General features: G+C 36.2%; 1 protein-coding gene and 1 non-coding gene across 2 annotated transcripts; one reads left to right on the forward strand and one right to left on the reverse strand.

Moving 5' to 3' along the window:
* The first annotated feature begins 271 nt into the window (after positions 1-271).
* On the forward strand, positions 272-378 carry LOC132282720 (small nucleolar RNA R71). Its single transcript, XR_009471832.1, has one exon. It is a non-coding gene; the product is annotated as a small nucleolar RNA R71 (small nucleolar RNA).
* A 10818-nt stretch (positions 379-11196) lies between these two features.
* LOC132293790 (major allergen Pru ar 1-like) lies at positions 11197-12014 on the reverse strand. Its single transcript, XM_059791421.1, has one exon. The coding sequence runs from the start codon at positions 11926-11928 to the stop codon at positions 11446-11448; it is 483 nt and encodes a 160-aa protein (XP_059647404.1). The 5' UTR covers positions 11929-12014; the 3' UTR covers positions 11197-11445.
* Positions 12015-14703: the final 2689 nt, after the last annotated feature.

Below are 14703 nucleotides of genomic sequence, written 5' to 3' on the forward strand. Positions count from 1 at the left end.
ATCAAACCTTTGAGACAAAGACTTCATTTTGGCAGCTATCTCATTAGAATTGTCGACTTGAAGTAAGCAAACACTCTTCCTACCTTGTGAATTTCTACCATTCTTGGATGATAGTGTTCTATGGAAAGAATTTTCACTCATGCTTTCATAGAGATGCCACACGTCATCCTCATGCCTATCAATGTATGAGCCACCCACGGAAGCATCAACCATGCCCTTATAATTATCCGATAAGCTCTCAAAAAAATATTGAACTAATTGGCATTTGGGCATGTCATGATGTGGACACTTCCTAAGCAATTCATTGAAGCGTTCCCATGCCTCATGAAATGTTTCTCCATCCCCATGTGTAAATTCTCTAATTATGGCATTGGTCTTAGAAACCGGATAGTACTTCTTCAAAAACTCTTGTTGCATTTCTGCCCAAGAAGTGATTGAAAAAGGCCTAAGATTGTTAAACTAATATTTTGCCTTGTCTTTAAGGGTGGATGGAAGCCTTAAGACTTCTTCCGGCATGTCCGTGTATTTCACGGTAAAACAAACTTTAAGAAACTCATCCAAATGCTTATAGGGTTCTTCACTTGGAAGTCCATGAAAGTTAGGAACCACTTGAATGGTTTGTGCTTTAATTTCGTAATGGTGTGCTCGAAATGGTGGCAATTGAATGCATGTGGGTGCATTATATTCATTTGGCACATAATGGTCCCTCAAAGCAAGTGGTGGGTTAGCAACTTGAGGTGCAACATGAACACCTTAATTTTGAATTCCTCGATTGACAATGGGAGGTTGTGGAGCATACATTAGCCTTGGCATTCCGAATGCAACTTGGCCTTGTTGTTGTGGTGGTGGGTGAATGTATGGCCTAGGCATGCCTAATGGTACTTGAATGTTCTCATTGTGCACATTGGGATGAAGGATACTTTGTTGGTTTATGTGACCAATGTCCTCAACTTGATCATCATTATGGTCATCCATTGAAAGATTGGCCCTATTTAAACTTCCTCTTCCCCTAGGATTTCTAACGATGGATTCGAGATGCAAATCAAAAGGGACAAGAGTTGGTCTCAATGAACGATGACCATGCATGCATAATAACCAATAAGCAAGCACAACAAATGAACAAACACTTTGCCTTCACAACAATACAATTAAACTTCCTCCGCAAACACAATTCCCATGTTTGAGACAATAATAATGCAATGACAAGAAAAAAAAATAAAATAAAATAAAATATGCCTCCACGCGGGCTCATGATTTAACTAAGGAGATTGAGTCAAGAAGGTCTCAAAAAGGTCCTATAGTACTTCAACTCCAAATTTAGCTTAGCTTAGCAATTTTTTTGAATTTTTAGCTTTTTCCCTTATTTTGCTTTGCTTTGCTTTTTAGCTTGGATGCTCCTTTGCTTGGCTTCTTTCCAACAATACACCTAGTCAAGTGAAAACAAACATATTAAGTAACCAAAAAGAAAAATAAAGATAAAGTAAAAACACGATCAAAAGAGTACTAATCCTAATGAATTCCACAAATCCGACGTTGCCAAATCTAATCAACTAATCCCTGGCAACGGTGCCAAAAACTATGGTGTCTTCTCGGGCGGGTGCACAAAACAATGCATAAAACTTTGAGTTTGGAAATTAGTGTCAAGTGGACACCATAATTTAAATTTATAAACCGCTTAACACCTATACTATGTAGTATGAGTGAGAAGGGATCGTCCCAAGGGATTATGGGGATTGAGCAATGTCGGAGTTGATTGTGGAATCGCTATTAGGGCTAGTAGGTCGAGTGGTTAAACAATTGGTTGGTTGGTTGATTAAAGAGTAACTAAATTAAACTAAGTAATAGCAAAAGAGTGCAATTAAGAGTAAGTAAGAGAGAGAAGAGTCTTGGGGTTTAGAGATCACCACCAAGTAATGCATTTCTATATTACTGACAAGTGAATAATGAGGGCAATTAGGGGGTTGCAATGTTGGTGTGTGTGTGTATTTGGTTGATTCAATAAGCAAGGATGATTAGTTAAGCATGTATTGTCTAAACATCATGTGAAAGGCACAATATATCTAAGTTATGAAGCATATATTGTCTTAACAACATGTAAAAGGCACAATAAATCAAAACAAGTTACTAATCCTTTCATTAACCTCATAATCCAAATACAACACAAGGATAGAGATATATGCTAATTGCATTCACAAGCTTGGATCATCAAACAACAAGCCTAGATTGTCCTCCCATTTAACACTACACTACAACTACACTATATCTACACTACTAGCATGAAAATAAACTAGGGGAGAGGCACAATCCATTAAGAGGTACGCATGAACCATCAAGAGAATCACAAAAACATTCTTTTAAGCACAATGTTTTGACAATCTCTAAATCTATAGCATCAATACACATAGACATGCATCAATAACACAAAATCTAGAGATAAACACATGAACATCTATTCTAGAATACCTAGACATATGGATAGAATGAAATGACCAATTAGAAGCATTAAACCATATAAATCATTGAATAAACAAGATCTATATATATCAAAGTGTCAAAACATCAATTACAACACTAATCCCTCAATAATACACACGATTAAGATATAGAAAGCATGCTTGGGGCTAACTCTACCCCCAAGAGGATGTCTAGCCACTCATGGTGATGATGCTCCAACCCTCAAGAGCTAACTCCATGGAAAAGGTTTGCTCCTTGTTGATGAAGATCTCCAATGGTGTCTCTAACCTCCTCCTCCTCTAAGCTTCCTCTCCAAGAGATGATATGAAAAGTAATGTTGGCTCCCCTTTGAAAAATTAATCTTTATCCTTATATAGGTAGGCTAAAATGACACCCAAATTGAGCTGGGGTCGTGCACACAATATTCCCTAATGATTGGATAAAGGATAACTTTCAATGAGATGGAATTTTAACTTTTTCGCATTGGAGGAAGTTCGATCGATCGAAAGGAAGTGAGATCGATCGAAAGTAAGTGAGATTGATCGAACTTAGGCTGGATCGATCCAACTGGCTGAGCTTTTTGGAAAAAGACAAATTCGAGATATTTATGGGAGATATTTATGGGAAAAGGACAAAAGTGGTTGGTGGGTGGTACAGCTGTGGATAGGATTAATCATTTGGATAAGGACAAAGGTGTTCAATCGATTGAAGAATGATGTTGGATCGATCAAACTTTTATACTTAAGTGATTTGGGTCAAGGCTTGGATTTATCTTGAAGTGCTGAGATCGATCAATGTTCGATCGATCGAACCTTGGACTTGGATCGATTGAACTTGCTGCTTTGCTTCATTTTGCTTCTTTCTTCCTCCACTTTGTTCTTTTCTTTGTTTAATCCTAGAATTGCTTCAATTAAGCTCTTGTTTGGCTGAGTTAGCTTATTTTCGGGATAAGTGCCTGAAAATGGAAATAATACGAAATCAATCTAAAACGATAAAGTAAGATAGATAAAGGTACTAGAATGCCTAAGCTTAAGGGGTTTAAATATGCACTTTTCAGTGCTCATCAGACCCCATCCTCTTCCTAGTGCCAAACATTCTGCAATTACAGAATAAACTTGACATTAGTACTTTCTAAACGAACCATAAAGGAATACTATGAATCCTAAACGTAAGCTCTAATCAAGAGGAAATGTTACGTAGAAGCCTTATTACGAAACATCCTAGAGACACTTGAACCTGGAGTGCTCTGATACCAACCGTGATACCCCTTGGATCCAAGACACAGGTTGATCAGGCCCAGGTCCAAACCCGGGGGAATATCAAATAATTAATATTTTAAAACGAACACAGATTACAAAATAGTTTTAAGAAGGTAAAATAATAAAGCTGAAACAAATACTAATATAAAATCCTCAACTGATAAAAATTAAATAAATCCAACTTCTGAAACCTCCATGAATACAACTCGGGAATCCATTTTTAGTGGACCCCTATAAACAAACTAAACTGAAAAGAAACCTACTAAAAGAACATCCATAGTAAACCATGGAGAGAAGTGCTACGTTGCCAAAAAAGTGAGTGATGGTCTCTACTCAGCATGATCAAGCCTACGACTGGAATGGTCGAACACCTGAAAAATAGAAATGGGTCAGGCCCACAAACAAGTTCGTTCCTACTAGTATCCAAGCAGAGACTCGGTACGCATATACATTCTAACCAACTCAACAATAGCTAATAGTCTGTACATATGTATAATCACACTACAGGACTCTCACTGGACTATGGAGAGGGTCTCAACCTGAATAGAAGGCAACATGTGAAAACACACCCATAGGTGGGCATACGTACCTAGACCTAATAGGGTACACCTCAACCTCTTATATCTAGTTACGCATCCTACTGCATAAACGCTCCCTAACCGACGACTCTGAGACTCAAGCTCATATCGCGGTACTATAAAAATATATTTAAAGTCCAATCCTAACTATCCATCAAGAATCCAGTTAGTCATTCAGCTTATGCAGCTTCTTTGACTTAACATAAATAACAAGTAATCCAGTTAGTCATTTAGCTTGTGCAGCTTCTTTGACTTAAGTATAAGTAGGATTTATTTTGAAATCCATTCCCTTATTCCGTGTAGGTAGGACGTAGTATTTTGAAACTAATTCGTCCCTAGTATGTCACCGTCCGATACCGGTGCATACAATCCATCCATGCAGTAGTTGGCAATACAAGTATATATGTAAATACCAACTAATCCATAAATTCCACAATTGATAATAATATATTACATATAGGCATCAATTGTTCCATATTAATTGACAAAACCTAAATAACTGCTTACATTAATTCATTCCATACAAGGCATAACAGAACTTTGTAAACTAACATGCTTGTCCTACACCACTGTTGCATGAGTCTCTTATAATTTATTACACAGAGAATAAGTATAGACATCCTTTAATCCGTGATAATCATAATCAAAATATATATTTGAACATGCTTACTTTATACCGCTACACAATTATCCAAGAATTGATATTACATTTAACACATGTATAAATCAATTTATCCTCTATAAACATATAATAATTCTGTAATCTGACATGCTTATATTTCACCACTGGAACATGATTTAAACTATAAAATCATTCTCAACAAAATTGCTAAAATAATGTTGAACAATTTTAAACCTTTACATTTAAATAGTATACCAACTTGTGCAAGAATTCTATATTGTTCAAACTATAATACAAGAAGATTAATTATGCATTAACAAGGCTCTTGGGAGTTTTAATTTGCTCTTAGACACCTCTGAAAACCTCCATTAAAGCTTCGAATTAAATTGGAACCTTCAAAATCCAAGTACCCAAGCAAAACCCTCGCTGAAACTTAAAAAACTGGAAAAACCACATTGGAGCCGACTCTAAAAACATGTGGAGCCGCCTCCACCCTATTGGAGCGGCCTCCAATAACATGTGGAGCTGGCTCCACTTCAATGGAGCCGCCTCCATTGAAGGGTGAAGCCGCCTTCACTCCTCCTAGCCTCCGTCGTCTCTGACACCAGCTATTTTCTGACATTCTGATCGTCTGTCCTCCATTCTTAAAGCTCCTAGGTGTCTAATTTGTTCCAGAATTAATTAAACTCTTAATTCATCAACCAACATCAATTAGACTACAACTTGTGCAAGAAGGACATAAACCGGAACAACTGCTCATTCATGATCATACTGTTTCAAGTGATCACCCATGCGAACCAGATTAAGTTTAATATTTTCCCAAGGTGTTCCAGCGCTGATTAAATCCTAATTCTTTAATTGACATCAATTAAAACACAAAGTAAAATAGGAGTTACACAAGAAAGAGTTCAAAGTAAACAATAACAAACTTATAAACACGTTCAGGTTTAATTAACTTAGATATGCAAACCCAATTTAATTTTAAACCTATACATATTCCTGGAATTGTATTAGAGATGCAAAGAACACGAGCCTAAGGAATAGAGTTAGGATTAGAACTTGCCTTTCAAATTTTGGTTAAAAATCCCAACGTCATCTTCTTAAAGTTCTCCAGTGAACTACCGTAATCCTCCTCTATTCCTTCTCTGCCTCCACTATCGTGAATAGGATTTTCTAAAAACCCTATGCAGAACTTATTACGTATATTTATAAGTTTATACAAAACTTAATTCAATCCAAACCCTACAATGAATCTAGCCGGCCCATAGAAAATCCTAATTAAGTCTACGTCGACTACCAAGACTTGACTTCTAAAACAAAACCTTAAATTAAAAGTTAACTAAACCCTAATGTAAACCAATTAAGCATTTAAAAGAACTAAAATACAAAAATACAATTAACTTAACAATTAAATAAATTAAAACACCATAATTCAAATAACTCACAATTAAGTCAAATATCAAGCAAATAAACAAATAAATTCAAATATTCAAATACACAAGCAATTAAACATTTTAAATTATTAAAATGCAATTAAATAATTAACTAAAATAGCAGGACAATCCTTTTTAAAATTAGGGGTATTACATTCTTCCCCTCTAACCAAAGGAATTCCGTCCTTGGAATTCGATCTTACATTCTTCCCATAATTTAGGAAACTGCGAACGAATGACATTTTCCCGTTCCCAACGAGACGTAGCCTCATTGGGATGACTCCACTGAACATGAACTAAAGGGATAACCTTATTACAAAAGATTTGATCCCGACGGTCAATAATACGATCCATTGACCCCAACTAAGTTGCATCCGGCTGCAACTCAATCTCCCCAACATCGATATGCTGGTACCGATCCTCATCGCGCAAAAAGTTCCGCAACATGGAAACATAGAACACATTGTGTACATGATCTAAATTATTCGGCAATGCCAACCTATAAGCTACAGCTCCAACTCGATCTGTAATCATGAAAGGACCGACAAACTGGGGTGACAACTTTCCTTTCTTCCCAAAGCGCATTTCTCCTTTTATAGGAATCACTTTGAGTAGAACCTGATCCCCACCCCTAAACTCCAATGCACGAGTACGACGATCTGCATAACTCTTCTTCTTACTCTGGGAAGTGTGCATACGATCCTAGATAAGAGAAATCTTGTCAGAAGTATCCTTAATAAAATCAGGACCCAAAAATCTGCTCTCTCTAACCTCCATCGAACAAACAGGCGATCGACACGATCGGCCGTATAACGCCTCACATGGTGCCATCCCAATAGTCTTCGGGAAACTATTATTATAAGTAAACTCCCCAAGCGGTAAGTAATCCTCCCAGTAGCCCGTACAAGCAAGAACACATGACTAAAGCATATCCTCCATGATCTGAGTAACCCTCTCAATCGGTCCATCAGTCGGAGGATGATAAGCAGTACTAAGGTGTAATTCTGTACCCAAAGCCTGCCAAAAACCCTTCCAAAATCCTGACACAAGCTAGAATCCCTGTCCGAGATAATAGACAATGGAATACCATGCAACTCGTTAATCTGTCCATGATGACCCAAATGGAATTGTCATCCCCGAAGGAATTGGGCAACCCTTCCACAAAATCCATAGAAATGCTCTCCCTTTTCCACTCCAGTATCGACAGTGGCTGTAGAGTTCCTGGCGGCCTCTGATGATCAATCTTAACCATCTGACAAGTACGACACTATGAAATAAAAACAGTAATGTCCCTCTTCATACCTGCCCACCAAAACTACCGCTTCATATCCTGATACATCTTGTCACCTCCCGGATAAACAGAAAACTCAGAGTGGTAAGTCTCAGTCATTACATCATTCCTCAACTCATCAGCAGAAGGTACCACTAACCGTCCCTTATACCATAAACCTCCATCAGTCCCAATGTAGTAAAATGGAACCTCTCGAGAAGCTATCTCTGCAATTGTGTCCATGCACTGCTGATCCGTGAGTTGTGTCTTTAACGCCTTATGAATGATAGAAGGTATAATTACCATACAAGCCATGAGAGTATCCGACAGCTCATCCACTGTCTTTAAAGCATTCCACTCAGAAGTGAATAGAGCAGAAAGGCTACTAACAGGTCGGCGACTGAGTGCATCCACCACCACATTCGCTTTCCCTGGATAGTACTATATAGAAAAGTGATAGACTTTCACAAACTCCAACCATCTCTGTTGTCTCATATTTAGCTCCCACTGAGTGAACAAATATTGCAGACTCTTGTGATCGCATAGGTTCTTTATTTTCTTATTATAGATGAACACATCCAGCTTACACCATCCATTGTGTAGTTAACGATAGCTCATTGCAAAAAGAACTCGCGTCACAATTCATCCCCGTTTCTAATGATCATCATGAATTTTTATAAGCAAAAGAACATTTGGATTCCTCCTAGGGCATATCATCAGCGTATTAAGCCTGAGTTAGATGCTTGTGCTTTGAACAAGTCCAAATCAACCAGGGACAATGTAAGCAAGGCTCAAGGAGGTGCTGATGAAACTACTTCACAAGCTCCGGAGGTTACACATCTATTTCCTCCCAAGGGAAATTCTTATAGAACTAATGCCAACATGTTGTATTCTCTTCTATTTTAGAATTAGCAAACTATTCTTCAGAATCAACAGTAAATGATGGATGATCTTAGAGAGCTTAAGCTTGAGATGAGACAGCTTAGAGGACATCATCCAAGAGGTTTTTCAGAGGATGTTTACCGACCTGCTCCTCCAGATCAATCGTTGAGGGCTGAGGATGATGATGAGGATGGTGATGATAAAGATGGTGATGAAGATAATGGTTGAGATGTTTGATTTTTGATTTTTTTTGACATTATTTTTGAGGAGATAATGACGCTGATATTTTTTGTCTATTAAGCATGCATCATGACATCATACTTTGGTTAACATAGTCATTATTTTTGGATATTATCATATTTTTACTGAATGACATGTTTAACTGATTTAAACTGTTTCTCTTTTATTATTCTCTGCTCTGTAATTAATATCTTTGTCAATTTGTTTCAAAAAGGGGGAGAACAATGTTATCTCAAGGGGGAAAAGAAATTTGATATTTACTTAAGGGGGAGTATTGTAAAAAAAAAATATATATATATATATATATATATATATTATTATTAAACTTCACTGGTAGTTTTTGCTTGATATTGTGTAAGAAATCAAGTCAAATCGGTTATGCAAGAAGAGAAGAGAACAGAGAAGAAATTTCAGAAATTCCGTGTTGTCCTTTAAACAAAATTGTAATTTACTTTTCTGCATAGGTAGATTTCCTAATTGTTTTTAGGGTTTTGTCACGAAATTGCCAAAGGGAGAGATTGTGAGATATAAATTCTATAATTTGCAAATTTCAGTGTCAAAATTAACAAGTCCAATCGAGTTGTAATTTCAAGTTACTATATCAAGATCGAGATCAACTGCAAAATTGGAAGGTTGTTCAAAGATGGAATACTGAGATCATCGAGAAAGGAAAGAACAACACTTTAGGAAGAAATCCAAAAAGGTTAGGACACGTTCCATACTTAATATATTTTCATAAATTACCAAAATAGTGTTTTTCAAACCTTCAGAGCTTTAGGATTCAAGTTTGGCAAACTTGAACCGGTTCAAGCTTTTTGGAACTGGTTCAAGAACTTTAAAGTCCCTTTGAAATTTCACTGCCATTCTTGAACAGGTTTAGCCTTTCTTAAACTGGTTAAAGAGTCTTCTACAGTTTTAGTAACTATTGAATCCTGTTTTGATTTTTTTCGTAGTTGGTTGGAATTATACCAAAAGTCCTATGCACGAAATTTCCTTATTTTCTGAAGGATTAGATCTTTCAAAATTCTATATAAATCCTAATATTAATCTAGGTTTAGTACGGCTTTTGCATTAGAACTTCATACTTCGTAAAAGCCTTAGGAAGATTATTTTTGTAGAAAATCCAAGTTGATTTCTCTGGCAGACTTTCTAGAACATACACCTAAACACAGAGTGAGTTTACAATCTTGTTCAAATCCTGATCATGATAATCAAAGTCTTGCATCTACAATGATCAGAGAAAAAAGCAGATCTACTTCTATATAAAATTCAAATATCGAAAAACAAAAGTAAAAGTGATCACACTTTGAAAGGGTTACAGCATTCGAGCAGTGTTGTTTGATCTACCTGTAACATTCTACAGAGATCAAGAATAAGCCTGAGGTCAAGTGCTGTTAGACGGGACGTCGCAAAGCTCGAGGATTGTAGCTATTGGTGTTTGATAGAACGATAGGGTGTGAGCCTGAGTCAAACTTTAATGAACTTTGTTTCAAACATAGTGGATTGGTTTACTTTGGACTACACAGTCCACAAGGTTTTTTCCATGCAAAAAATTGGTCTATTTTACCAATTGGGGTTTTCTTGATAAAAATTCTGGTGTCATCTATAACTCTATTACTTTGCTTTATTTTATCTTACATGTGATTAATTAATTAATTGCTAAAACAAGTAAAGTTAAAAAGACACAAGTCTGTTTCTAAAAATACAAAACTTTCTGAATATTCCGCTGCGTACGACTCATAAACGATACAATAGCAATGAGGATGATTTTTATGACAGGATTTCAGGCTTTCTAATGGCTTTATCTAAAAAATCTAAATAAAAAAGGTCTAAGCTAACAGGGATCGCAGACTCACAAAGGTTGTTCATCCTAGAGAATATGTTAGGAAACATGGGTCTAAGCAGGTAGGGATCGATTAAAAATTTTCGATTTGGGTATTGGAAAAATGTTAGAAATAATGTTTATAAGTTCGATTTTTTTTTATTTTATTTTACAAAGTCATGTGTAAAATGTCTATGTAAGGGTGATTTAAACAAAGTCTAATTTTAATATGTCATGTAGGACTAATTTGTACAATTTGAAATATGGCATGTTTTTTGGAGGGTTGTGATACGCACCCTAACTACAATTGAGAAGTATTTGTCTCACTTAACCCTATTTTCAAATCAGGAATTTTTTCTCCCTCAAAGTCGACAATTGAAAAACCAAACAATTATTCATAGACTAGATCTGATGAATAAGTAGACTTCACCACATTCATGGTTTCAATATTCATTGACTAGTCTCATTATTACGGACTCTAATGTTCTGCATAGTCGGTCTCAATGTGAAATGTATTGGCGGATAAATTAACGAAGAAGAACATCATACATCGGGAAATTGAGCAAGGAAACTTGTAATATATCCAAAGAAAATGACCTTGTAATCCAAATGATTGCGTCATCCACAGATATCCGGTTAGTTTACCAAGAGAGCTAGTTTCGAATTATAATTAAAATTGTAAGACATGATATAACTCTTCAATCATATAAAAGAGTACAAATAACTTGATAATAACAATCTCAATGGAATTTTTTCCCCTTATTAAAAAGTCGAAGGCAAAGTAAGCCAGCCATCGAGAAAAAGAATTGAAAGCCACACCTATAAATAGTAATACAAGCACACAGCCATGAAACCATATATTTCAGTACACGGATTAAGTTGTATCTAGTTGTAGGCATCAGGATTTGCCAAGAGGTAGGCCTCAACAGCCTTGAACATTCCCAAAGCTTTTTCTTTGCCACCCTTGATTTGGTCCTCTGTGATCCCAACATCGCCTTTGGTATGGTATTTGCTACTGTTCTTGCATACAGATCCTCCATCAGAGGAAGCTTCGATCTTGATCTCGTAAGAGATCTTTTGAAGCACACCCATCAAAGCATCACCTTCAATGATGCTATAACTATAGGCAAAGTTGCCTTTGTCAAGCCCATCAACTTGGTGTTTGACGCTCTTGAATTGGCTGCCTTCGCCAAAAGAGATGACCTTGACAGTTCCAACTCCACCATCTCCTTGGATGATTTCAACACTCTTAATTGCTTGTGGCAAGATCTTGGGGATGAGGTTGTCGGCATCAAGGACAAAGGCCTTGAACATCTTGGCAGCAGGGATTGAGGAGGTAACCTCCATATCATAACTGATCACACCCATGATGTCGAAATTGATTTAAGGAAGAAGAAGAAGCAGAGTGTGAAGGGTTGATTGGCTTGTAGAGTGGTTTTGGTGTAAGGGAAATGAGAGAACTGAAGCTGGTATTTATAGTGACAAAGGCTAGAATTTTCAAATTTGGGTGCTAGGAATTCTATGCAAGTAATAATTTGATTCGAACAACCATGGGTCCATCCCAGCTTTAATATCTAAATGGTACAGGTTGTTTTAACAGGTGGTTTTAACAGATTCATTCGAATTTCAGTGAAGAGAACTTTTTACTAGACTCACAGACTAGCTTGACCTCATACCTGTGGATCCAAACATGTTTTACCCAACCAACAAGCATCAAATACTATATGGGCCCGATAAATTGTTTTAGACAAAAACCATTAAATAAATCAATTTTAGACATCAAATTTGACCACCTACCAAGTGGTTGCATAAGCTATAGAACGAAGACAATAGGCACGTTCTGACCTTCTAGTAACCACTTACTTTATATAGTGCACTAGTTTTGAATAGAATGGATATTCTAAACTACACTTTTATGTCTCCTTTGTAAGTTCACATTTGTAGATCTTACAAATAAATTCCAAGTCCTTATACCTTAATTATTGGATACATACATTGTTAATTAAAGACTATAAGATTGCTCAACTTTATGATCCCATGAGATCCAAGAAAAGCTCTGAAAGCTCTAGGAAATGGAATGAAATAACATAATCAATTTTATGAATTTTACACCACTAAGAGCAAAACATTAAACTTTATAGAGCACTAACAGCAATTCTATCAAATTTTATTTATACGGGTAAAATTATATAAAAGGTTTCAATTACTTTAATTATCCAAATACGCTAAAGCGCGGGATCTAAAAGATTATGTTACGAACTGTCCCAAAAATCAACGAGCGAAATCCTTCTGAAAACGAACGAAGTTGTTGATGGTCTTTCTCATCGATAAAGCGGATACCAGATACAAATACAAATACATAGGGTTGATAGCTACCTGATACACATACAAAGACATTGAGAGAAAAAAATGAGAAGAAAACCATGAACGGAAAGAAGGCCTTTCTTCTGATCGTACACACTATACATAAATAAGTGATAGAGATGTTTTAAAAAATTGAATCTTAATAACCCAAGGATATTATAAGATGTCGTTTTCAATTCTTCATTCTTTTTCTCTCTTTCTTTCTTCTCTTCTTCTAGGCAGTTTCCTTGCTATTTTAGTTCATGGCCATAAATGACTCTTTATTCTTGTTGTAGAAACCCTTTCATTGTAGGATGAATTTGAGTTTTTGAAGACAATGATGACTTTATTTAGGCCTAAACCTTCGCATTCCTCTCCGCCTATAACCTTGGTATTGTTGAAACTGGATCTCCAAATTGTCTAATGGAAGAAACCAGGCTTTCAAAAGGCACTTCAATCATGAGCGTACTATAGTGCACCAAAAACCTGCACTTGTTCCCACCATGTAGAAGCTACTATCTTCAGTTTGTATGCCACCAATTTGACCTTCTTATCCTTTTCAAGAACCTCTCTACATTTGGCAACCAGTTAAGGAAATCTTCAATACGAAGGTAACCATTAAAACTGGGAAGGTCAATCTTCATACAAAAATCCCTCGAAACATAATGCTATAAAAATGAGAAATAATATATGTCTCTCTTACCTGTAAATTCACTTAAGATCTGGAGATAAAACAAGTTCTTAAAAACAAAACAGTTCAATAATATTTTTGTGGGAATGACGGTAAACAATAAAATATTGCGCAATGCTTCCGTGATCCATGTTTACAAAGCTTATATAATTTGTAGAAGGTAAATGGATATACGAACTTTAATTACTTTCATTTATTCAAGAGTCCACCATCATCGTAGTTACTATTTCAATTGAGAAAATAATAATAATAAATTAGTGATGTCTATCATCCTTCAATTGAACTTTAAGAAACTAGTTGATTGACTCGAATCAGAATCATCAGAAAATATAAATGTAGCTAGAAACTGCATATGAATTTCTTATGCTCATCTTTTAGAACGACTCGAATCCGGAGATCCAGATCGCTTATCGGGTCCTTTCTAGAACCTGAGAATGCACAAGGGTACTATAGTCATTTCGTGTAAGGGAGATGGATAATTTGACTTTAAGCAAGTCTAAAGATGTGAATCCAATTCATTTAATCATTAAATAACATTCTAAGAAGTTCTAAGGGCTATAGACTTGGTTTCTCACAAATACGAACTCTCGGTCTAACTGATTTCTAGACACTGTCACACAAAAATATAAATATCTCCCAGTATGATAAGAATCTGAGAAAGGCATTCCTACCATTGGAAAGCTAACAAAAATTCCTTCATTTCATGCTCAAGGATGACCTCACTTGGATTTAAAACGAGGGTAATATGGCCATTTGAAGCCGGCTTAACTGTGTTATGAACAAGGGTACGTGCGAGCACTCGCAAGGCACCCTGCAAGTGCGAGCGCTCGCAACCTATCCGCACGCCTTGTGAGGACCTGTCCTTTTTGCATTTTTTTTTTCTATTTTCTTTTTCCTTTAATTCTTTGAGTTTGGGTCTTGTCAAACTTGATCAAGTTAAGTTTTCGTGAATAGTTTCCGACACTTCTTCCATTTCATCTTTGCGTATTTTCCCCTCAGGTCATTATGGGTTGTATTGCACTTGTATATGTTTTACCTTTTATTACTTAGGGGTATTTGTGCGATTTTATTTTGTTGACATATCCATTTCGAGCGTAGTTGTGTGATTA

The sequence above is a fragment of the Cornus florida genome, unplaced genomic scaffold, assembly GCF_030987335.1.
Source record: "Cornus florida cultivar Cherokee Brave unplaced genomic scaffold, ASM3098733v1 CherokeeBrave_3.0.0_Hap2_Chr01, whole genome shotgun sequence".
Classification (NCBI taxonomy): domain Eukaryota; kingdom Viridiplantae; phylum Streptophyta; class Magnoliopsida; order Cornales; family Cornaceae; genus Cornus; species Cornus florida.